This window comes from Hakea prostrata, chromosome 2 (assembly GCF_041222555.1).
Source record: "Hakea prostrata isolate BN-2017 chromosome 2, UWA_Hpros_2, whole genome shotgun sequence".
Lineage (NCBI taxonomy): Eukaryota > Viridiplantae > Streptophyta > Magnoliopsida > Proteales > Proteaceae > Hakea > Hakea prostrata.
In genome coordinates, this window is record NC_142601.1 from 60,255,503 (window position 1) to 60,279,977 (window position 24,475).

The 24,475-nt window shown below is 38.1% G+C and overlaps 2 protein-coding genes across 2 annotated transcripts; one reads left to right on the top strand and one right to left on the bottom strand.

Moving 5' to 3' along the window:
* Positions 1-2,976: 2,976 nt before the first annotated feature.
* On the bottom strand, positions 2,977-4,367 carry LOC149025381 (RTF2 RING-finger protein). Its single transcript, XM_089143116.1, has one exon. It carries the CDS (start codon positions 4,264-4,266, stop codon positions 3,127-3,129), a length of 1,140 nt encoding a protein of 379 aa, XP_088999242.1. The 5' UTR covers positions 4,267-4,367; the 3' UTR covers positions 2,977-3,126.
* Positions 4,368-6,781: 2,414 nt separating this feature from the next.
* On the top strand, positions 6,782-24,060 carry LOC149025382 (chaperone protein ClpB3, mitochondrial-like). The gene is made up of 10 exons (XM_089145605.1): positions 6,782-7,181; positions 8,430-8,648; positions 8,727-8,964; positions 11,642-11,837; positions 11,968-12,022; positions 20,122-20,272; positions 21,147-21,455; positions 21,614-21,879; positions 21,970-22,899; positions 23,179-24,060. Exons 1-10 carry the CDS (start codon positions 6,888-6,890, stop codon positions 23,488-23,490), a joined length of 2,970 nt encoding a protein of 989 aa, XP_089001731.1. The 5' UTR covers positions 6,782-6,887; the 3' UTR covers positions 23,491-24,060.
* Positions 24,061-24,475: the final 415 nt, after the last annotated feature.

The following is a 24,475-nucleotide window of genomic DNA, read 5'->3' on the forward strand; positions in this document are numbered from 1 at the left end:
CCTTGATAAGCAGTATGTAGTGTTAGTCTATTCCATAAATAGTTCTTTCTTGTTACCATCCATGGTTGGAGAGATGTACAGAGAGATGTTAAGTGGTATGAGATGTTTGTGAGGCTTAAACTTCTACTGTCGAAAGACCTGGTTTGAAACCAGCAAAGATGTAAGATGCCGCTCCTCTTATGATCATAACATTTGATACTGTGGAAATGTCTTGTGCACTTCTCCCCTGCCCCTCCTATTGTTGCACTTGATCTGTTTGGTTGCTGTCTCAATTATGTCTCAACAAGCATCATTTGAAGAAGAAGAAGAAGAAAGAAACGGTCACTGAACCATTCTAGCTATTTTATGATCGGTAGCTCACTCATTTGCCCTTGCCTAGTCCCCCCCCCCTTGTGGTGCTTGACTTACAAGCAATCTAAAATCCTCGAAGACAACCAATCGATAATCCCAACTGTTGGAGTGATTGAAATCGGGTGTATGTTGGTTAATAAACGAAGTGCAAGAGCTCTCATTGTGTCAGTCAAATTATACAGAAATACCAGAAGCCAAGTTACTTATTACTCAGAACATGACCTTCTGGAAAAACAAAATCAATAATATTTGTTTTTCCATAGATAATTGCAGTGAAAGATCATCTAGACAGCAACAATCTTTAAATCAAACCCAAAAACAGAAGCCCTAAAATTGGTTGAATTCCAAATACTGGGAAATTGGAATCTTGTATCAAATGATTGTACTCTCCATACCATTTGAAACCTTGAACTCCATACACAGATGCCATCATAAAAGTTCTGCCAGCACAATCTTTTTTTTTTTTTTGGATAGATAAGAAAAGGTATAGCAGAAGAAGAATTAATTGTTTCAGCTGAATTTTTCACTGTATAAACATACCAAAAAAATCAGCCAGTCATAACTTTCAAAGGTCTTACATGGGCATCAAAACAGAGTTTTTTCGGCTGGATGGGAGCCTTGGTTGCTATTACTTTTTGGTGTAACCTCAGTTTTTAGATCACTTTGGATCACAACTTCACAAAGATGTTCACATTGATAGGAAAATCCTTTCTAGTACTAGTGCTGCAACTAAAACAGACTTTGTTATAAGGAATTTAAGACACACAGGTAAATCCAAGTTAATTTACTCAGAGCATAACATTTTTTCTCCTTTTTTGGTAACCAGAGAATAGGCTTTTTAGGATCTAGGAAACTCTGATCCTAGTGTTACTCGCTTCAGTTGGTACAAGAAGCTTTCACTTTGGCAACCATTAAGCAAGAGCAAAGCCACGTTATGTTCTCCTGGAAACATGACTTTTGATTGCCCTAAAATCTGAACATAGAAGGGCTCAATGTACCTATTCACTTCTCCACTTATTTAACCAACTGACCCAAAGAATGAGCAAAAGTCATGGTTAAGAGTGCCAAATGGGTCTTCTTGAGTTATGAAGTCTTTAACTAGATAGTTGTCAACTTGAAAATCATAGAGGCCTTAACTATCTTGTGATAAGTTTAATTACGGTTATTCTCTTCGGGAGGTCACCAAAGTTTGTCTGAGACAAAGGATGATTCTAAGAAGCACCTTGATGCCAACGCAGAGCTGTTCTAGTGGTTGAAACTAGGGGTGTCAATTTTCAACCCAAACCGTTAAAACCGGACCGAACCGGCCTGTTATAGCCCGAACCGGCCCAAACCGACCTCCTGACGGCGGGCGGCCCGGCCCAGCCCGGGGGCCCGCAGCCGAGTCTTACATAAATAAAATTAAAATATAAAATGTAATTAATTTTTTTTTGGTATTGTTTAAATGTAATTAATGATCCATGAATTGGTGTTTGAGACGTGAGACTGAGTTTGAGTAGTTGAGTGTTAACACATTTAACGGTTAAGTTTTAAGTTTTAAACTTTTAATTTCAAATTTTATTTAGTTTTATTATTTTAAAATTTTAAATCTTAATTGATAACTCAAGTCTTTAGTCAATCTAATCGTAGCTTTTAATTTCAAATTTATTTAGTTTTATTATTTTAAAATTTTAAAGTCTAATTGATAACTATTAACCTAAGTCTTAATCTTAATTGTTAACTTTTTATTTTCAAATTTCATTTAGTTTTATTATTTTAAAATTTAAAGTCTTAATGATAACTATTAAGCTTAAAATCGAAGCCGGACGCAATCACGGAAATGGCACGGATTCTAATGCATCACATCGTGATTCTAGGAGTCTCATCCTCTATCTTTTGTACTTTGTGTGTAAGAAACTAGGATTTGAAGTTGAGGAAAAATAAAATAAATCAATATTGATTTTTATGTCCAAAATAGCAAACCGACCAAATATTAGGAAACCGTAGTAACCCGACCACCACCAAAGAGAAACCGTTATCTTTAAAATGGGGGTTTTTCAGCCAAACAGCCCGAAACCGCTCAACCGACCATTGACACCCCTAGTTGAAACCAACACCTCTTAGTGAAGAATGTCGTGGGTTTGACTCTCTGAGACATATTAATATCTCCATACCCCGGCTTAATAAAGCCCCTCCGGCCCTCCGTAACAAAAAAAAAAGAGAAGCACCTTGATCGGCATAAGTTTCCTCTCTTGGATGTTAGAAAAGTTTATTCTTTTCACTAATCACTGTTTTGAATTAGTCAATAACCTTCAAGTTAGTATTAACATCAGAACTGCATAACATATCCAATAACCTATTACAACAACAACAATGGTAGACGAATGGTGTAATCATTTATACATGAAGTATGTTTATTTAGTATACAAGAAAAATAAAATTCCCATCTCTTTTTTATATCCTCATGTCGTACTATTATGTTTCATATATAAATATGAGAATTCAAGGTCTTTTCTAGTATATCCAGTACAGAAATATAAAACATAAATACAAGATAATTAGCTAAAATCCCAAATATTGTACAGACACAAGTATCATCATTTAGGATCAAATTGGAAAGACAAAATGTCGAATTACAGAATGTGATTGATCATGACCAAAGTTACTTCAGAACCATAGATGTTAAAGAGGAAGAACATCAGTATTTCCCCTTCAAAGAGCTAACTTCATACGTCAATTACAAGAAACTGCTGCAAAAACAATAAAATACACCATCATCCCAAATCCAGTCATCAATTAATTTCTTCCCAGCGGGAGAGATCTGCAACTATACGTCTCTTTAAAATTTGATTTCCTCGAGGAGGTGAAAATAGAAGCGTAAACTTCCTTGGTAGCATTAGGTGGTGCAATATCAGTTGCTTTGAAACGTTTCACTGGCGCATTATTTGTTACCTTTCCAGCACCAGCTCCATTAGCAATCTTCCCATTTCCTTCAGTCTTAGCCCGAGCCTTCTCTATAGCCTGATCATCAACACCATGCTTTGTACCACTTAACCGATGAGGTTCCAGGCAAGCAGTGTCAGACCCAGTTACTTCCCCATTTTTCATCTTCTTCTCCTTCTTCTCTCTCAACTTCGCCTTCTCTTCTTCCATCCTTTCCCTCAAAGCCGCCACTTCCTCAGGGCTACCATTAATTACGATCTTATCAGACTCTAAGAATTCTTTGTGACAAACCAGACAAGCCGAAGACTTAACTTCCTTCAATGCTTTGGCACTCACAACATGGCCGCAGCTCCTCAGCGCAAAGAACTTGTACTTCCCGTTGAACTCAAGACCCGTAATTGGGCATTGAAACTTCGTCTCGAAGCTGAGATCATCAACTATAACCCCAGGAATAGCAGAGAGCTCAATTGGGATCATATCCTTCAAACCCTTAATATGCCCAAATCCCTTTGGTAACTTTTTCCCTATCAACGCCTCCACAAGCGGCTCCTTATTGAACACGTTTCCAAGGCGATCGATAACGCAAGGATGCTTTAGGGGCTCGAAAGAGAGAGCGCAATTCGTCCAACGCGATAACCTAGTTTCATTAGGATCCACTTTATCTGGCTTTTTCGTAGCATACATGTTGAGATAGCAATCGCGAGATTCGGCACCCGTTGCACCGCCATCCCCACCACCACCAGAAACCTTAATTCGAAGAATCAAATTGGAGAAAGGGAGAACTCGGGAATCAAAGAGAGTGGTGGAGTCGTGAAGGGGTTTTCCGTTGAAAGAGAAGAATAGGGATTCTAGGGTTTGCAAGGGAGTGGTTGGAGGGAGAAAGGAAAGCTTGAGATGGCGGAAAGTCTGATTAGGGTTCACAGTTAGGGCACGAGATGGGAGTCGAAGTTCTGGGGATTGAACAAATACCTGCATCTGATCTTGCGATTTCATCGTATTTCCTCTCCAAAAGAGCCTACAGCTTCCGTCTCCAATCTGTGAAGTTATGCAATGACAAAGGATGAAACAGCCGTTCTGCTACTTGCTTCTTGCTTCTTCTACGCCGTTCTCAACCCGAGAGTACTTATAACTTCGGGGTTGGGCTAGGCCTGGATCGCTCGATTCATGGTGTCGTCTCAATCGATCGGTTTCGGTTTCTCAGAAAAATACCGATTTTGATAAGAAATCGAAGGGTTTCTGGGTTGGGGATCGGTAGTTTGGATCCCGTTTTAGAGTAGGACTTAAACTCTGCGTTGTATACTTTTAGTGCCCAAGTTATAGATTGCACATTCTTAACATTCAATCTAAGATTCTGTTAACTCATGTCTTAAATGTTCATATTACTCTCATTTAAAGGTGTCAATTGGGTACCGAAACCGTTTAACCGTATCGAATAACGCTGTCTAAAACCGCACCGTACTGTACCTTTCAAAATTCGGTATGGTACATACCGAAACCGAATTTCTTAGTATGGTTCCGGTTTTAAGTACTCATACCGTCGGTACGTACCGAAACCGTACCAAATTGGTACGGTACCAAATTAAGAGATATAAATTGTAATTTTACAATTAAAACACTTAACCTTTTCCCTATCCCTAATTTCTTATTTTAATTTTTTGTTTCAACATTCACTTCTCTTCTTAGATTTACTTGTTTTGTCTCTATTAGTTAAATTTATTTGCTTTATCTATGTTAATTTCAAATTATATCGATTGGTTGATCACAATTTCATTAGGAACTTAATGAACTAATAACAAAAGTGGCATAAGTTCATTTGTACCAAAATTGTACCGCACTAGATACCGTGTTTAAACCGTTTTTCCTTACCGATTTAATACCGAAACGTACCAAACTATTTTTGTAAATACCGAATCCGTACTGTACCATTTAAATTCAGTACGGTACGGTTCTGGTTTTCGGTATTCAAAGTTAGTATCGCACCTAAAACCGTACCAATTGACACCCTTACTCTCATTAAAGCCAAATGATATAAATATCTTTTTTAAACCCTTTATATTCTAACTCTTGAAGTGGGTTCTCCCTTCACCCATTTTCTACCTACACTCATTCCATCAAAAACTGCCACCATTGTTGGACCCTGCTGAAAAATCTCTCTTTCTCTATGATGTGTCTAAGAATTGTTCAGCCCTTGGATTCATGAAAAATAACGTCATATATGAGCCGACTCAGCAATTGGGAAGCCACCTCCAAATGTTAAGTTAGTAGTTAAAACACCACAGAGCTCTGGCTAGATCAGAGCTTAATTAAATAACGTTAATGGAGGGAAATGATTCAGATACATCTACTTTGTGCGACTCTTTAGTTTAGATAGGGTTTACCTCTTATTCTTTATCATTTTGGGTAGTCGGAGAGTTGAATATTTTGATTTGGTTCATCAACCACCATTTTCTATAGTCAAAAAAATGTTCTACACTTGTTCAAGAAGTCACCATGTTTCTGTGGTTGTGAAGCCATATGCTAAATCGCGAGGCGGAGAGTTGTTCGGCAAGCGAAGTATTAGCATTAATGCTTGTGTTGGATCAACCCCCTTTGTTGGACGATCTTGCCCTTGGCCCTCTTATACTTTATTTTTGTTGTAAAATTCCTTGATTAACCCTTGATCGTGGTTTTCATATTTTTTGCAACAATTGCTATTTAACTAAGGAAGGAAACAAAAGAACCTAAGGATTCCATGGACCCATTATAGCTATTTATAATAGAAATTTCAAACTCTAGTCTCCTTCTACAATTGACCAATTTGGTTTATCTCAAACCCAATGGCAATGCATTGCCCGATATGTTAAACTCATATCAATTATTAACCCTACCAATTAATCCAAGTCCACATATTATTTAGGATTGTTAATAACTAAAATAGTCATTCTATGATATCCAACCTGACCCAGGTTTAGATGGTCCGACCATCTGTTTATATGACTTGGTCCGACCATACGGTCTAATGGTATATGGTAGAGCCGACCACCATATTGAGAATGTAAAACTTTATTTGATGTCAATCACCTAGAAGGATAAGATAGGTACCTCTCTATTCTGGGTGTTGCATTTCGAACATAATTCTTCTTAAACTTATATTTCAAGTCTAACTTTTATATATAAAAAGGGTAATTTTCATATGGACCCCCTCGCCAGCCTTCTTTTCGTCCATGTCATTTTTTGTCCAAAAAAAATTGAGAGTTTGTGTCATTTTTAGTCCAAAAAAGCTAAAACTTTGCATTTGCCTCCACAGTACTATAAAAAAGTAAATTTAAGGATAAATTGGTCACAGAAATGATAATTTGTCATTAAATTGACTTTTTCTATTGGAATGGGGAGGCATATGCAATGTCTCAATTTTTTTGAACTAAAAATGACATAGAGCGAACGTCAGGTCCATATGAAAATTATTCATAAATAAATTATATAAACACCTCAAGCAGCAATAACAAAGAAATATCATAAGAACATTGGAGAACATTGGAGTGTCTTCCTGATCCTTCTACAAACTTCGTCTCACCTCAAAAAATTAAATAGAATTGTAATCCTGAAATTTCTCAAGAGTTTCGATTCCACTGGACATGGCGGCCAGAACGAGTAGGCTTGCAAGGTCAGCCTATGCTGCTATCAACGCCGGAAAGAATGGAAAGAATGGCGTCTCTACTCTTAATAACACTGTCGAACTACCTGTTGTGTCAATTTCTTCTTCTTCAAAAGGTATTTCTTCGGTTGCTTACTCACCGACTGGACTCAAAGATGGCGTTTCTGACGGTGTTGTCAAGCCTACCAAGTCATTCAGTGGGCTGGATAAGGGTCAGCTTCGTCTGTTTCATTCCTCTACTCCTTCGTATTCTGCTTCTGCAAGTTCCTCTCAGGTTGGCTCTTTTTATTTTGAAAGTTGTTTTGATTGGTAGTACCATTTTATGTTGAATTCAGAATGCTTGGCTTGTTTCTCTTCCGTTTGCTTAATTGGTATCAATTGGATTGGAGGAATGTTACTAAACAGCGTTCCTGAAATATGAATGTTGTAGGGGCATCCAATTGAAAATTACATGCATCTCATGATTAGGTTTGTTATTTTCTGCAACTGATCTACACCTTCCTTGGTTAAATAGCAATTGTGTGCTTTTCTTGATCATTTCGAATTGGCATTAATTCGTATATGAATACTTCTCCGTTAGATGCCCCATTTCAAATAGGGGAAGGCTAGCATTTCAAGTAGTAGGTTTTCGACAAGCAGTGTAGAAACCTGGCTGGAAAAACGTTGAAAGTTCTGCAATCCGTGTGGCCTGGAACTTGTGAATCATATGAATGATTTTTCAACAGCTACTAGGCTTCAACCGGGAATTATCAACATGTTAACATGTTCCTCTGAGCATTATGGATCAGGTCAACTGCGCTTTAACGTGCATCTCAGTATGTAAATCATTTGTATTTTGACTATTTTGCCATTGTTTTATCACTTTTCAGTGATTGTGTGGTAAATAGAGTGGTCTGATTTGGTTCTTTTCTCTGGTTCGGTTCCCCTGGTAGTGTGGAATGTAACTAGATGAATTGTAGTGTGCATATTCATTACATACATCATAAACATGTTACTTGTGCTAGTGTTGATGGTGCAATCATTCCAATTTAACTAGATTACCAATGGTATCTAAATTCATTACAGACATTCTGCAGAGGTTAATTGTGCAATCATTCCACATGTTGTGTTAATTGTGCACGATCATTCCATCTTTGTTTTATTCTCTTCCTGTTATTTCTCAACTAGTTGTAATTGTCCTTCCAAATTTTTCTGATCCGTATTATTGGCTACCTCATTTTCTATGAAAACATCAAGGTCTGCAAGCACTTATTGACCTCTAAGCCAAAGAATAATTCCCATCTGTTCACATGCACACACCCACTCTTACCTACCTATTACCTGTCCGTTGATCCATCCATTCAGCCAGTGTCAGATACATGACACTAATCAAACAGGGGAAGCACTTGAGGACTTGAAGAAATGGTAGGTTCTTTGCTTCTTTCCCTGAAGGAATGCAAGTTATGCAACCATCAATGGAGAATAACTTCTATTAGCAGGTCTGCAGCTACAATCTCTTCATGGTTTATTTTGTTCTTATCAGGTTAATCAGTCAGAGTTCACTGAGATGGCATGGGAGGGAATTATTGGGGCTGTTGATGCAGCACGTCTTAGCAAGCAACAAGTGGTGGAAACAGAACATTTGATGAAAGCACTTCTAGAGCAAAGGGATGGTTTGGCTCGTAGAATTTTCACAAAAGCAGGCATTGACAATACTTCAGTCTTGCAGGCTACCGATGACTTTATCAGTCAGCAACCTAAGGTACTTGATGTGAGCTACATATTAACAATTTAACACTAGCATAATGGTGGAGTTTTAATGACTTATTTATGGTCGCAGGTTATGGGTGACACTAATGGCCCCATTGTAGGTTCACATCTTCAATCTCTCTTAGACAATGCTAGGAAACATAAAAAGGAGATGAGAGATGACTTTCTATCAGTGGAACACCTACTATTGGCATTTCTGAATGATAAGAGGTTCGGTCAGCAGTTATTGAAGAACTTACAACTTGGTGAGAAGGAATTGAAAGATGCTGTCCAAGCTGTTCGTGGAAATCAAAGAGTTACCGACCAGAGTATGGACCATCCCCTTTATATGTTTGATTTTCGAAGACACTATGGTTACTTATAAAATTGAATTGTTATCCTTTATTGGACACTGCTGGTTGTTTCAATGAGGTTGAGCTTTGGTGCTGTGTCAATTCCCATGCTTACTTGTGAGGAAATCCTCCCAACCTGCAACCTATATATATATATATATATATATACACACAACTATGGTCTCCATTCTTCTCCTCTTTCCAGGAATAGTTTGCAAGCATTAAAAGCTGATCTAATTTAGTTGGATAAGGCTTAGTGTTTTCATTTTTATAAGCTTGTATCTGTTGTTTTGTGAATCGGTTGGATGCTTAAGTTATATAGCACACACAGCACATGCCAATATCCATTTTTAGTTGATTTATGGAAGGCTTTTGGTGATCTTATGGAAGAGCAAAGAATTATCCATTAATAAAACAAAAATGTAATTACAATTATACTCCCATCCCAGTGATTCTTTTATATATTAGTATATCATGCCAACCAAACAAATGCTTACTCAGCCAACTGGCCGTCAATAGTATTTCCAAGAAAGAGAGCTTGATCCCAATGAATGCGGGTCTGCCTACATGTGGGTACTGTTTTGTATAAGTCCTTATTCCCGATACCCGTCCATTTTCTCTGAAGACATCCCTCTTCTGCGTTTTCATTGTGCCCAAATAAATTGCAAAAGAAACAGCATCTGTTGGATTAGCTTTTATCATGGATATTAGTTATAGTGAGATCATCTGGTTAGATATAGATCTGTCAGTTGAAGAACAAGCAAGACATTAATAAGACAGCCATGCTACTTCACACTTCTATAAAAGATTAAAAGGTGTATTTTAGTCTATTTCCTTGCACAGGTAGCAGTCAATTGAAACCATTTTCTCAATAGTTTCCCCTCTGAGATGATGCTGAGCTCTTCCAGCTGTATTTCTTTTAGCCTCTATGTACGGACTGCCATAATATGATATAGCAGCTTAGATCCTGATCATTTCTGTCAATCAAGCACAGTTCTCCCTAAGAGTGCCAAATCTGCAACCCTACAATCATTGAAATAGATTAGTGAATCTTTGTATTCTTTGCCCGAAATTGGGGGTTAAACCAGTGAGGTAGCCTCAAGTGAATGAGGACCAGTTCTTCTAAGATCTTTTAAGAGAACCAACTCATATGGGACCAAGAAAGGGTTCCTTGAAATTTTGGTCTTGGGGTGTATGGGTGGTTGCTCCCTAATTGGTCCCTAACAATCGTGTTCTAGTTTCCTGCTTGGGGATTGGTCGGTTTGATGGGATATAGATGGATAAAGGTATAAGAATATTTAGGGTATCAAGATACTTTGACCCATCCCACGAGAGGTTGATAAGTTCATTGTTATGGAGTATATTTGTGACGGGATGAAAACTTGGGGGAATGGGATAAAACTTGAAAAGAATATATATTTTGATCCTTAGAATAATCTTTCAAGTCTCAATGACTCTGGATGGGTGGTTCAGGAGACACTGGGGTTTCTTGATTTTGGAGGGAAAATAGGGTGCTAATAGCAAGGATGGGTAAATATAGGGTTTGGTTGGTCCTATGGGGCTGAAATGGGGATGAAAGGTCACTAAGGTTGGGAGGATGAGGTTCCTAAAGGTTGGGACGGATCTAATGGTTAGATTGGTATAGATGTGACCTTGAATTTTGGCTCTCTTAAAAAAAAATCCGAGATTTCAAGAAAATAAAAAGAGGATGACATGAGAAGGGGGATGGAATTAAGTGTTGACTTGTTCCTTGTAACACAAGCCTTGTAATGGGGTGTGATGGAGATGGAAAGAAGTGGTGGCAGGGCTACAAGCGCTGCCAAAGAAGAACCCTTCAACAAGAAAACTTAGGTTGCTTACTTGATCACGTGGAGGTCTCTTACACCTAACAAAAAGCTTACAAGTACATTGCTCTTAGGCAGCAACACACTTGATTAATTGTATTCTCAAATTTGACCTATGTTAAATGCCCAGGGGCTTTATTTATAGCCTTACATAAGAAGTCCTGGTGAAATTATGAATTGGTCAATGACTGCATAAACCTGTTGGACAAAGACCCAACACCCATATCTATCAACCCAAAGTTGATTCCAAAGGGAAGTTGGCCAATTTGGTGCCAGACTTGCATCAACCAAACTCCCATTTACCATTTGTTAAAACTAGCCATTGTAATTAAAGACTGCCTATGGTCATTAATTCTTGGGTGCTTGTTTCTTACAAGTTGCCTATCCTACCAGCAAAAAATTATTGGATACTATTTTTAGGAATGACATTCATTTGATCTGGTTTTGGTTGGTCATTCATTATCCATCTTAGTTTCTTGGGGAAATCGGTTTTGGTTGGTCATTCTTTATCAATTTTAGTTCCTGAAGGCTGTCTCACTCTTTTTATTTTTTCTTTTTCTTTTTATTTAAATTTTTCTGTATGGCTTATATTTGACAGAAACAAACACAGACACACACACATGTACACAGTGAGAGAGAGAGAGAGAGACTTTCTTTTTCTGACGATGCATTATTCTTCCCCTATTCCCCTTCGGAAAAAAATGGCATCGTTTATTTCCCTGTTGCTGGAGACAAAATTATGTCCATGTTATACTGTTGAGCTGCTCTCTAGTTTTTGTAGCCTTACATGTGTTATCACCTCAATGTAGATCCTGAAGGAAAATACGAGGCACTAGATAAGTATGGGAATGACTTGACTGAACTTGCAAGGCGTGGTAAACTTGATCCTGTTATAGGTCGGGACGATGAAATCCGGCGTTGTATCCAGATATTGTCTAGGAGAACAAAAAATAATCCTGTTATCATTGGTGAGCCTGGTGTTGGGAAAACTGCAATTGCTGAAGGGTAAGCTCTAAAAGTACTGCCCTTATAAGCTTTGCTATATGTACAAGGAGATTCCTTTCTATCTGTGACTGAGGATCGGTTGATTTCAGTAATATTTCCTTTATGAAATTGAAACATTTTTCTTTTGCAGGTTAGCTCAAAGAATTGTGCGAGGAGATGTTCCTGAACCTCTACTGAATCGGAAGGTTACTATCTTCTTCATCTACCCCCCCTCTTTTTCTGTGTGATATCACGGGAGAATGAGAATGTTCCTTTTTTCTCTATATTCATTTAAGCACCATTTCACACAATATGCATATGCGCACAAACTTGTTAAAGAACTGTAATATTTTAGTAATGGAAGAATGTGGAGCATTTACGAGGAAAGGAATAAATTTTGGCTTTGATCCTGGTTTGGTACGTCCAATGACTTTATTCCACATTACTATTGTTTTTTTATGGTCTCATTTTTGTTAAATGACGCGTATGTGTAAGTTTTAAAACCATCCCCATGTCTTTACCCCCCCCCCCCCCCCCCCCAAAAAAAAAAAAAAAAAACCACCTCCATGGAGCAGATTACAGTCTAATGGAGTGAAATTGACATTTGGGTAGTTACATTATAGGTTGAGCCGTTTATTTTTGGGGTTTATTGTTAGTGATCTTAACTCATAAAATCATTAAAGGGGAACAAAGTTAGTGCATGAGAGTAGTAAAGTGTTTGACTAATTTCCCCCCCCCCCCCCAAAAAAAAAGAAAAGGAAAAGGTTAAATTGGAATAGTTAATTGCTAAATTGTGTTCTGAAGTCTATTTTCTTTATTGATGTTAGTAAAACTTTAATGAGCCAAATCTATGTTCTTTATTGATGTTAGAAATTAAACTTTAATGAGCCAAAACAGTGCAGCAATAAGAAGAACAGAGAAGAAGAAGTGAGAGGAACCACACAACACCTGCGATTCTAGCTAGGAGAACTAGAATCACAAGTAACCTTTATTTATAGCCTTCAATACTACAACTTGAGGGACAAGACGTTTGTCATCCAATTAAGAAATAAAAAAAATACAATATGTGGACAGAAAATACTACCTCTTTAACTCCTAAGATCTGTTCAAAATAGAAACTACAGAAAAGTAAAGTTTTAGAATTAGTAGCTAAAGAAAATTAGAAAGTATGAATTCCAAAACTCCCAAACCTTGTTCACCGTGGCTCTTACACCAAAAATAGAAAGTAATGCAACACATCCAAAAGAGGAAAGATCCTCAAAAGAAAGCTTGTGCACCAAGGCAGCAACCTTGGTGCTTCCACACATTCTTCAACGCTCCCCTTCAAGCTGGAGCATACAAATCTCCTATGCCCAACTTGCAACAAATAGTCTGAAAACTTGGCTTGAACAGAGCTTTGGTCAGTTGAACTCACAAAGGGAGTCTCAATAACTTTCTTTTTGACTGCGTCATGAACAAAGTGACAGTCAACCTTTGTATGCGTTGTCTTCTTATGGAACACTGGATTATTGGCAATATAGGTAGCAACCTGAAGAAGAATGGAATGGACGATGGTGACTTGTTAGAGGATGTCCATCGTTACACGAGTCTTATTGGAAAGCTTATTTATCTCACCTTTACTCATCCTGATATTTCCTATTTTGTTGGTGTGTTAAGCTAGTTTATGCAGTCTCCTAGAAAGGCCTATTGGAGTGCTGCGATGAGAGTACTTCGGTATCTTAAGAGTGCGCCTGGGAAGGGACTGATTTATCAGCCAAATTAGAGTATGGATTTGGTGGCTTTTTCTAATGCTGATTGGGTAAGGTCTCAACTGATCGCTGGTCTACTACGGGTCATTGCATTTTTGTGTGGAAATATTGTAACTTGGAGGAGTAAGAAGTAATCTACTATTCCCCGATCTAGTGCTGAAGCAGAGTATAGAGCCAGGGCTCACACGACTGCCGAGTTGATGTGGCTTTATTCCGTATTAGGGGAAATGGGATTCCCATTTACTGTGCCTATGAAAATGTTTTGTGATAATCAAGTTGCTACCTATATTGCCACTAATCCAGTGTTCCATAAGAGGACAAAGCATATAGAGGTTGACTGTCACTTTATTTGTGATGCAGTCAAGAAGAAAATTATTGAAACTCCCTTTGTGAGTTCAATTAACCAACTGGCAGATTTGTTTGCTGAAGTTTTTTTTTTTTTTGGATGAATAAATAATCAAAATAAAAACCAAGAAAGTACAAGAGAGACCAGCCTTCAAGGAGACCGGAAAGATGATCTGAGACCCCAAGAGACAACAATAAGCTTGTTTCTTGGGTATCAACAACCGGGGGGTGGGGAATGGAAATGAGTCTAGCCGAAACATCAAAATAGATGGCATTCCAAATCATGTCTAAAGAGCGGGATTTGGATGTCCATCTTCTAAGGTTGCGCTCCCACCACAGATGGTGGATAGTGGCATAGAAGACTAGCTTATCGATCCGGTCACAAATGGAGGAGCTAGAAAAATTTCTCAAAACCCAAGACCAATCTTGAGCAAAGCCAAAAGAACGCCTCAAATAGGGCCAAATGGAAGCTAGGGCTTTTCCCCAGAGGAAACTAGAGAAAGGGCAAGAAAGAAAAAAAAGGTGTTCGGGGTCCTTTAAACCATTTCAGCAAGGATGTAATTGGGGCTAACAGGGATATGGCGGCCAATAAGGAAGGATTGGGTGGGGAGAGCAAGGTTGAGGGCCTTTCTAAGGGTGAGAGAATGGCAAGGGATGTGGCCTTTAAACCAAACCAGAGGGAGCCAAGGGGGCTAAGGGGAAGGGGTACGAAGAAGGTTCCAGGCTGAAGTAGTGGAAAAAGTTTTGGTTGGGGACAGGAGTGAAACAGCGAGGTCGTGAGAGGAATCCAAAAGGGTGGGGAGCGAATCCCAAACCTGTGTGAGACTAGGGTTTTTTTTTTTTTGGGGGGGGGGGGCCCAAGAGCCATCAGTGATGAAAGTGGAAAGGGGGGATGGATTTGGGGATGTGGGTGTCATAAACAACAAAGGGACCAAAAAGGGTGAAAAGAATGCCATCGGATGCCACTGGTCAAGCCAAAGAGAGGTGGTGGAGCCAATGGAGATAGAGGTAGAGATAGCAGAGAAAGCATCTAGTCTCAACAGGAGGAGCTTGCTCCAGATCCATAAGGGATTGGAGGGGGCAGTTTAAAAGGAGTCGGATTGGAGGAGATAAGAGTAGACCCAATTAACCCAGATGGAATCATGCTTGGAAACAATTTTCCAGATGAATTTAAGGAGACAGACCATGTTGACATCAAGAATCCGACAGATTCCAAGGCCACCTTTGGATATTGGACGGTAGACGGCTGACCAGCTAACGGGATGGATAAAGCGTGTGGCTTCCCAACCCTTCCAAAGGAAAGCATTAAAAAGGGACTGCATGGCATGGATGGTGGATTTAGGGATGGAGAAGATTCCACACCAATAGAGGTAGGAAAATCGGAGGACAGAGCGAATGAACACCACTCTACCAGCAAAAGAGAGGAGCTTGTGTTTCCAAAGTTGAAGCTTCTTACGGATATGGTCAAGCTTTGTTCAAGCCAAGTTTTCAAACTATTTGTTGCAAGCTGGGCATGGGAGATTTTTATGCTCCAGCTTGAGGGGGAGTGTTGTAGAGTGCACAAAAGCACCAAGGCTGCTGCCTTGGTGTGCAATCTTACTTTTGAGGATCTTCCTCTTTTGAATATGTTGCATTACTTTCTATTTTTGCTGTTGGATCCTTGGTGAACAAGGTTTGGGAGTTTTGGAAGTCATACTTTCTAATTTTCTATTAGTAACTAATTCTAAAACTTTCCTTTTCTATTTTTGGACAGATCTTAGGAGTTATAGTGCTAGTATTTTCTGTCCACAAATTGTATTTTTTATTCCTTTTTTGAAGGACAAGTTTCTTGTCTCTCAAGTTGTAGTGTTGAAGGCTATAAATAACAGTTACCTGCGATTCTAGTGCTCCTTGCTAGAATCGTAGGACTTGTGTGGTTCCTCTGACTTCTTCTCTGTTCTCCTTATTGATGCACTGTTTTGGGTCAATAAAGCTTTAATGCCATGTTAGAAAATAAACTCTAATGAGCCAAAACAGTGCAACAATAAGGAAAAATAAAAAGAAGTGTGAGGAACCACACAAGACATGTGATTCTAGCAAGGAGCATTAGAATCGCAGGTAACCTTAATTTATACCCTTCAACCCTACAACTTGAGAGACAAGAAACTTGTCCTCCAAAAAGGAAATAAAAAATAAAAAACACAATCTGTGAGTAGAAAATACTAGCACTTTTAACTCCTAAGATCTATAAAAAAATAAAAACTACAGAAAAGGAAATTTCTAGAATTAGTAACTAAACAGAAAATTAGAAACTATGACTTCCAAAACCGCCAAACCTTGTTCACCAGGGCTCCTACACCAAACATAGAAAGTAATGCAACACATCCAAAAGAGGAAAGATCCTCAAAAGTGAGCTTGCGCACCAAGGCAGCAGCCTTGGTGCTTCTGCGCATTCTTCAACAATTGAGTTGTGTGAGAATAGGAGTCTTTTCTATTGGTCAGTCGGGATTTTTTTTTTTTTTTTTTTTTTGGGGGGGGGGGGGGGGTTAAGGTCATTTAGGGATTTTAGGAAGTCCACCACCATTTGGAGATGATTAGTGTTGAGTTAAAGGAGATTCCCTTTTAACAGTTTTGGTGTCGTTGGGCAATGCATACCAGATTGTTGTTCATATGCTTGATTTCTTCTCCTGTTTTCCAACTACCTCCGGGAAGATCAATCTCATCTCTTTCCCTCACAATTTATCGATCTTATCACAGATTCAGTTACTGGTTGCCTCAAGATCCATAAATAGGATCTTTCAGATTGCATTTTTGGTATCAAAGCTGAATCTTGCAATGATGACCTCGTGGTAAAAAATTCGAGGGAAACTCAAGTTTCGACCGGGTGAAAATGGGAAACTTAGGTGGAAACTTGGGAAATTTCGAGGAAACCGAGGACTTTTCCGTACAAGTTTCGACAGATTTTAGAGAGTACTTTGGGGTGGGATCCTGTATTTAAGCTAATTAGAGTATAAAGAATGCATTTGTTGTATTTTGCTAAAAAAATCAATGTAGATATGTCATTCAATGTACATAACATCAATGTAGAGTTGTCCAAAAGTACATTAAACTTAACTACTTAAGCACTTAACATTCAATATATAATTTCTAACTTCAAAATAGTTGACAATAAAAGGAAAATACAACTTAGTGTTAAGAGGAGTGCCAAGAGTGGATTCATCCTATGAGCTGAGTAGTACTATGCCTGTAACATCCTCTCCTCCAACCAACGAACATAGACATCCCATGACATTTTATGCCTATGGTTGTCAAGTTAATTGACAACTGTAACTTTATGAGTCTGGTCATCAATATGCTTAAAAGAAGTAGATAACCAACCTGAGGGAATACGCACTTTGGATAGAGAAGTCCTGATGGAGGGGGTATTTGTTGTGGGTATTTGGGGAAACATGAAAAAAACAAAAAAATTGAAAATTTGGGAAGCTACAAAATTTACAGGAAAAAAGTCCCAAGTTTCCACAAAATTTTCCAGGTTTCCACGAAATTTCCCAAGTTTCCACGAAATTTCCTAGGTTTTCACGAAATTTCCCAAGTTTTCCCAAAATTTTCCAAATTTCCCACAAAATTTCCCAAGTTTCCCACGAAATTTGGGAATTTTTTTCCTCATGAACCAGCTGGGCCAACTGGGTTGAACCAAGTTTCGACAAGTTTCGACAGGTTTCGATAGCTTTCGAGGTTTCGCCAAGTTTCGACGAAATTTCGAAAGTTTCGATAGAAACTGAGGACTTTTTTTGGTCCTCATGAGTTTCGTTTCGCATTTTCCAAAATGGGAAATTTCGGTGGAAATTTCGCAAGTTTCGATGGAATTTTGTTCTATGGATGACCTACATTTCCATGACCAGAGTTCACCTCATCATCTATGCTGGAGATGCCATCAAAAACCAATTGGACCATCATTAAGTTTGAGAATGATGTCATCTATGTCCTCGTTGAATTCTCAAGTTTTCCTTGCCATGAGATATAATACATATTTGAGGTTGTTTGACAACAAATGGAAGAGCAAAATGTGTAGTTTGCTGTGAAAAGGTCATATGTTTCAAAACCCTTCTCGTTTTCAACATAATTTACTGATATACATATATTATTATTATGATTTTTTTTATTATTATTATTTTGGGGGTGGTTGCACTGGTTAACAAAGTGGGTAGGGACACCAACAATGCAGTCATAGGAAGAGCTGAACATGCCAACCAAAGGGAAGACCACTTCGATAACGGACCATAAGAAATGGCTAAGAGAGATTTGGCAATCAATGTGAGTGAAGAGGGTAAATGAAGTCTCTGCAGTGATAGATGTTCTACATATTAAGATTGTTACCCCCATATACTTCAATATGGTGAAAGGCCATCAAAATTTCGTCTTCCATTTCATGATATTGGTATGGAATATAAACATTCTCCCCAGCTCTTATATTTCAACTTTCTGTCAGCTTTATTACTAGTTCTCTTTTGATTGGGGAGGAACTGATGCTGTTGAATTAGACATTAATTGCAGGAACTTGTAAGTCTAGAAGGGTTCCTTAGGAGGAGTTGGCTGTCCAATAGTGTTGAAAACATGGATTGGGGTTTCCTAATTAGAATAGGATTATGTTTCCTCATAAGTCTAGAGTTTTATTTTTATATTTCTTTTTCCTACTTAGTATAGGACTTAACTAGGTTGTAACTATAAATACCCTATTCGGGTCTTGTTAATAATATATTTTTAGAGGAGCAATTCCTCACATTACAACAAATAGACTAAGATTGAACTTTGGGTAGTTGTATTTTAGGCTTGGCCTAGTTCTATAAGCCTATAAATGGGCATAAATTTAGTCAATAGGATTAGTGGTTGAGTGTTCGAGTTAGATTAGAATACCTGGTAGCTAGATAAAGTTATGTTTAACTGAATAATATTTTATTCGAGTTAAAAGTAATCATGGTATGTAATCTGTGGGAGATTTTTTGAGTGTACAATTTATGTTTTATTTTATGTGCTTTGATTTGTTGAGCAGTGCATACAAGATCGGTATTCAAACTAAGGGCTTCGTCTCTTCCAATTTTATCTTTTCTCTTCTTCCTCCGACTAAGATTGATTTCATTTTTTTCCCCCTTCCCTTCTGTCAGTCATGTTGGTTCTCTTTATCTCACCTGATCCTAGATTTGATCACTGCACTCGATCTGACATCCATAACCTGAGTTTTGTACTGTATTATATTCATCCTGAGATCTGAAGTCTAAACCGTGACTGACAACAATGTAGCTGGAAGGTCTCGCATTATCCAGAAAAGCATGAAGAGGAAAAGATAATACATGACTGCATTTTTTCCTTTTATTGCCAAGGCTCAGTTTGGCTTGTGAGAGTTCTAACACAGGTTTTATACATGGTGACATTAGTGGTGCTGGTGTATTAGTAGACCACTTGAGCCACTGTATCTCACTTCTCTATGAAAATTGGGTTCCAGAGCTTGACTTCAAGATATGTAATGCTGTCTCTTGATACAATCACGGAAGTCAAATTCTCACAGTTTTAAACCCAATTATGACATGGTTACTTTGTTTCCCATTTGTTTGTCCTCTTGAAATCTAAAATTGAATTTGAATTTCTTTTAAATACCCAAAGAGAATTTGGGTATCGTAGGGTCCTATATGATTAACTTCTTGCAGACAATGCAATAAATTGTGATTGGAATGATCTCTGTACAATTTACCTGATAAATCTATGCTAGGCTTTTATGTACATTTTATTCAAGAGTTCCTATCATGTTTAGGATTTCCTTTCTTCCCAGTTACATCCTTTCATTTTCATTGATTCTAACTTTTTCTTACCTCTAAGTTGGAATTTGAATAATTGCATACGGTGACGCTGTACATATCTAGTCTGTACATTTATACCTCAAATAGTTGGATGTATTGTGGATGGACTGTTTCTGAATGGAGGATATATTGGGGCATTGCAGTGTAAGTATTCTGTGATAGCTGGATTAGTTGATGATGGAGTTTGGTACTGGATGATCTGAGAAAATGGTTAATTCTAGTCTATCCAAAGCTTCTTTTTATTTATTTTCTATTTATTTTTTATGAATGTATCTGAAGCTTTTAGTTTATCTATGTCTTTGATATTCTAGGATGTAAAAATGTTCTATTCTTGTTCACTTTAATCAATTCTTGTTTATATTTGTTCTGGTATGGGTGCAGTTGATCTCTCTAGACATGGGTTCATTAGTTGCCGGTGCTAAATTCCGTGGTGATTTCGAGGAAAGACTGAAAGCTGTCTTGAAGGAAGTCACTGCTTCAAATGGACAGATTGTCTTGTTCATTGATGAGATCCACACTGTTGTTGGTGCTGGTGAGTTTTTTTCGCTATTCAAGCTTTATTTAGTTCATTTTTGTTTGGACAAGAAAACACAACTATTTAGCCTGTTTATTTTACATTTCTACTTTTTTATTCTTTCTTTCTCATGAGTGCTACTCTAGGCCTTGGAAGTATCCTGCTTTGTTTAAGCTCATCTTTAATTAGTAAAGAAGAGAAAGGAGTTCTCATGCTGGAGGGAAGAAGGTTTTGAGTGCTTATGAAATCACCAAATTTTGCTTTGAAGAGATTTTGGGTAATTGTAATGTTCTAACAATTGAACAAAGTCACCAAACTTTACAGTAATGAGACCTATATGAACTGTTTCTGGTTTTTAATTTAGCGAGACTTTATGCATTACTCTCAAATTATTCTTTCTCTCGCGAGGGCGCTCTCTCTCTCTCTCATTTATTTATTTATTATTTTTTTTTTTGGGGGGGGGGGGGGGGGGGGGGCTTGGCTGTGCTGGAAACCCTCTCTCTCTGATCTTATTCTTTTGTTCTCTCTTGGCTCCTTAGCCTTCTTCCGGTATCTCTTTGATATCTCTCTTCTTGTTTTTAATCAAATTTTATTCATACAAAAAAGGTTCAGAAAAAAGTTTTGATTTCTTTATTTACTTTATTCACTTTATTCTGTAAGTTGAAAGGTGAAACTTCTTATAAAAAATACAAGTTCATCTTGTTCTGACAGAGCATCCAGAAGCTCAATGGAAAATGAAATGAAAGAGAGAAATAACTGAGGAAAAGAAATCAATGCTCCATTAAATAACCATTTTTATCCTTAGGCTCTAACTTATTCATTCGAGGTTCTTGTATTTTCTCTTTCTCGAAAGGTGCTGATTAAGGTGGCATTCTTGTTGGAATAAATGTAGGGGCTACGGGTGGTGCAATGGATGCTGGCAATTTGTTGAAACCAATGCTTGGTCGAGGTGAGCTCCGATGTATTGGAGCAACCACACTAAATGAATACAGGAAATACATTGAGAAGGATCCTGCTCTTGAGCGTAGATTCCAGCAGGTATTCTGTGGTCAGCCATCTGTTGAAGACACAATTTCCATTCTTCGTGGATTGCGTGAACGCTATGAGTTACATCATGGTGTTAAAATATCAGACAGTGCCCTTGTTTCAGCTGCGGTTCTTGCCGACCGATACATTACGGAGCGCTTTTTGCCGGACAAAGGTATAAAATGCTGCTAGCTTACAGTTGGATTGTTTTAGTCATATTTATTCTGCTTTGACCAATGCTCGAGCTGCCAGAAGTAACAAGGAGGAAGCTTAAGCTGTTTCTGCTTTGATACACTTAAGATTGAATGACAGACTAATGGATTCTCCCTGCAGCCATTGATCTTGTAGATGAAGCAGCAGCAAAGCTGAAAATGGAGATTACATCAAAGCCCACTGAGCTGGATGAGATTGATAGAGCAGTCCTGAAGTTAGAGATGGAGAAACTTTCTCTTAAAAATGACACTGATAAAGCATCTAAAGAACGGCTAAGCAAGCTGGAAAATGATCTAGATTCACTCAAAAAGAAACAGAAAGAACTCACGGAACAGTGGGATCATGAGAAGGCTCTAATGACACAGATTCGATCAATTAAAGAGGAGGTAGGGCTTTAACAACTTGATTCATGTCCTGTCTGGAGAAAATATAATGTGGAATATCCCTTTTACCACCTGTTGAATTTGTTTTTGTAGATTGATAGAGTCAACCTAGAGATGGAAGCTGCTGAGCGTGAGTATGATTTGAATCGTGCTGCTGAGCTCAAGTATGGGACACTGATCTCTCTTCAACGGAAGCTGGAGGAAGCTGAGAAAAACCTCTCTAATTTTCAGAAGTCTGGCAAGTCACTGCTCCGAGAAGAAGTCACAGACCTTGACATTGCTGAAATTGTAAGCAAGTGGACTGGTATACCACTCTCGAACCTGCAACAGACAGAGAGGGACAAGTTAGTCTTTCTAGAGCAAGTTCTCCACAAGAGGGTTGTTGGTCAGGATATCGCTGTAAAATCAGTGGCTGATGCAATCAGGCGTTCAAGGGCAGGGTTGTCAGACCCAAATAGGCCGATTGCAAGCTTTATGTTTATGGGCCCCACTGGTGTTGGTAAGACAGAGCTTGCAAAAGCTCTTGCAGGTTATCTATTCAACACAGAGAATGCACTTGTTAGGATCGACATGAGTGAGTACATGGAGAAACATGCTGTTTCACGGCTGGTTGGTGCTCCACCTGGTTATGTTGGTTATGAAGAAGGTGGACAGCTGACTGAAGTGGTTCGTCGAAGACCATATTGTGTGGTCTTGTTTGATGAAATTGAAAAGGCACATCATGATGTGTTCAACATTCTATTGCAGTTATTGGATGATGGAAGGATTACTGATTCACAAGGCAGGACTGTTAGTTTCACAAATTGTGTTGTTATAATGACATCGAACATTGGGTCCCACTATATCCTTGAAACTCTTCGTAACACACATGATACTAAGGACGCAGTGTATGATATGATGAAAAGACAGGTGGTGGAGTTGGCAAGACAAACTTTTCGCCCAGAGTTTATGAATCGTATTGATGAGTACATCGTTTTCCAACCTCTGGATGCCAAAGAAATTAGTAGAATTGTGGAGATACAGGTAATTACCTATTGAAAGGATTTTTGCTAAATCCATGTACTTTTGTTATTTATTTATTTTCTTATATTAAATCTTTTCATATGTTCCAGTACTATTTATGCTTCTTTGCTGTTTAGGTAGTTAATTGCAACCATCTAGTGCAGCAAATTATTTAAAATCATCAAAGATTTTCAGATACCAATAGTTTTTTTCTTTTTATGGTTGAGATTTTGAATGTTGTATAATTTCTTACCGATCCTGTATATGTGCTCACTGTTCTTGTTAATATGTCCTTCGCAGCTTAACCGTTTGAAAGACAGGCTTAAACAAAAGAAGATTGATCTCCATTATACAAAGGAAGCTGTTGAGCTATTGGGCACATTGGGCTTTGATCCGAACTTTGGAGCAAGGCCTGTCAAAAGAGTTATACAGCAGATGGTCGAAAATGAAATCGCTTTGGGCGTCTTAAGAGGAGAATTTGAGGAAGAATCATCGATCATCGTTGATGCCGACACATCTACATCAGCTAAAGACATTCTTCCACAAAAGAAACTGGTCATCAAGAAACTGAAAGATGGTTCTTTTGCAGATGCCATGGTGGCCAATGATTGATGCTGCATATTTCTGAGCCGTAAATTCTAGTGGTGGATTTAGTGAGCCAGTTGCACTGATATTCTCTCCCACTTATATGCAGCTTCCGGATTGAATTGTAGAAATATGGGAGTCTATGGTACTGAGAGAATCGCCCTAGTTCATTTGGTCCTTTTTGGGGAGGGTTTAGCAGTTTAGGTTTAGGTTTAGCGTGCTGAATGTTTGAGGAAAGCTAGGGAGGTATGAAAAGGAGTTGGCTTTTTTGTTTTGAACAGAATAATTTCTGTCTTTGAATATATTTTCCTCAACACCAGTAGGGATATGTATGTTTGTGGATTGGTTTTCACTTTTTTTCCTTACTTTTCTAGTCAAGAAAGCTTTTGGAAGTGTAAATGAGATATTCCAATTCTAAAAAGGAATGGGTGTAGAGATAACATATCCTAACATTCCTCAACTGGAGGTGTATATTTCTTACGTGAATTATCCTATCTGGTTTTTCCAATCTGTGGATTTTTCACCATTTCTCTTTGTTTAGATGTCCATCTTAGACAATTTGATCCCCACCCCAATATTGGTAAAGGTGCTCCGGCTCCCTTACGTATTGAAATTTTGCACTGTAACTCATTTTTGTGAAGCCCTTCATTTCTCAGTAGTGTTCAGATAAGCCAAGTTTTTTACTTGTCAAAAACGTCATCTCCCATTCTCCTGTGTTTTTATGTGTTTGCTCGTGCTCGACGTATGTTGAAAAATGTTGAACAAACTCTACTATGGAATCATTCAATAACAAAGGAGTTTCTGAAAGTGCCAGGCTTTGTGACACTGGAATGAGATTTTATTTTTCTTGTAAATTCTCTCTACTCTTTTGCCATTCTCACGTAATGTTTTTTGTTTCTTGTGTTTCTTATTAGTTTTGGAACAAAAATAGTCCAACATTGTATTCTGTTAGTTTTAGTTTTTTTTTTTTTTCGTCTATATATATATATTTCTCTTTAAAAGGTTGAGGGCA

Bases quoted from the DNA above. Each gene is read 5' to 3' on its own strand.
- LOC149025381 (XM_089143116.1), bottom strand. From the start codon at position 4,266: ATGAAATCGCAAGATCAGATGCAGGTATTTGTTCAATCCCCAGAACTT.
- LOC149025382 (XM_089145605.1), top strand. From the start codon at position 6,888: ATGGCGGCCAGAACGAGTAGGCTTGCAAGGTCAGCCTATGCTGCTATC. The intron at 11,838-11,967 runs GTAAGCTCTAAA...TTTCTTTTGCAG, and splicing joins AAAACTGCAATTGCTGAAGG to GTTAGCTCAAAGAATTGTGC. The intron at 21,880-21,969 runs GTAGGGCTTTAA...TTGTTTTTGTAG, and splicing joins TTCGATCAATTAAAGAGGAG to ATTGATAGAGTCAACCTAGA.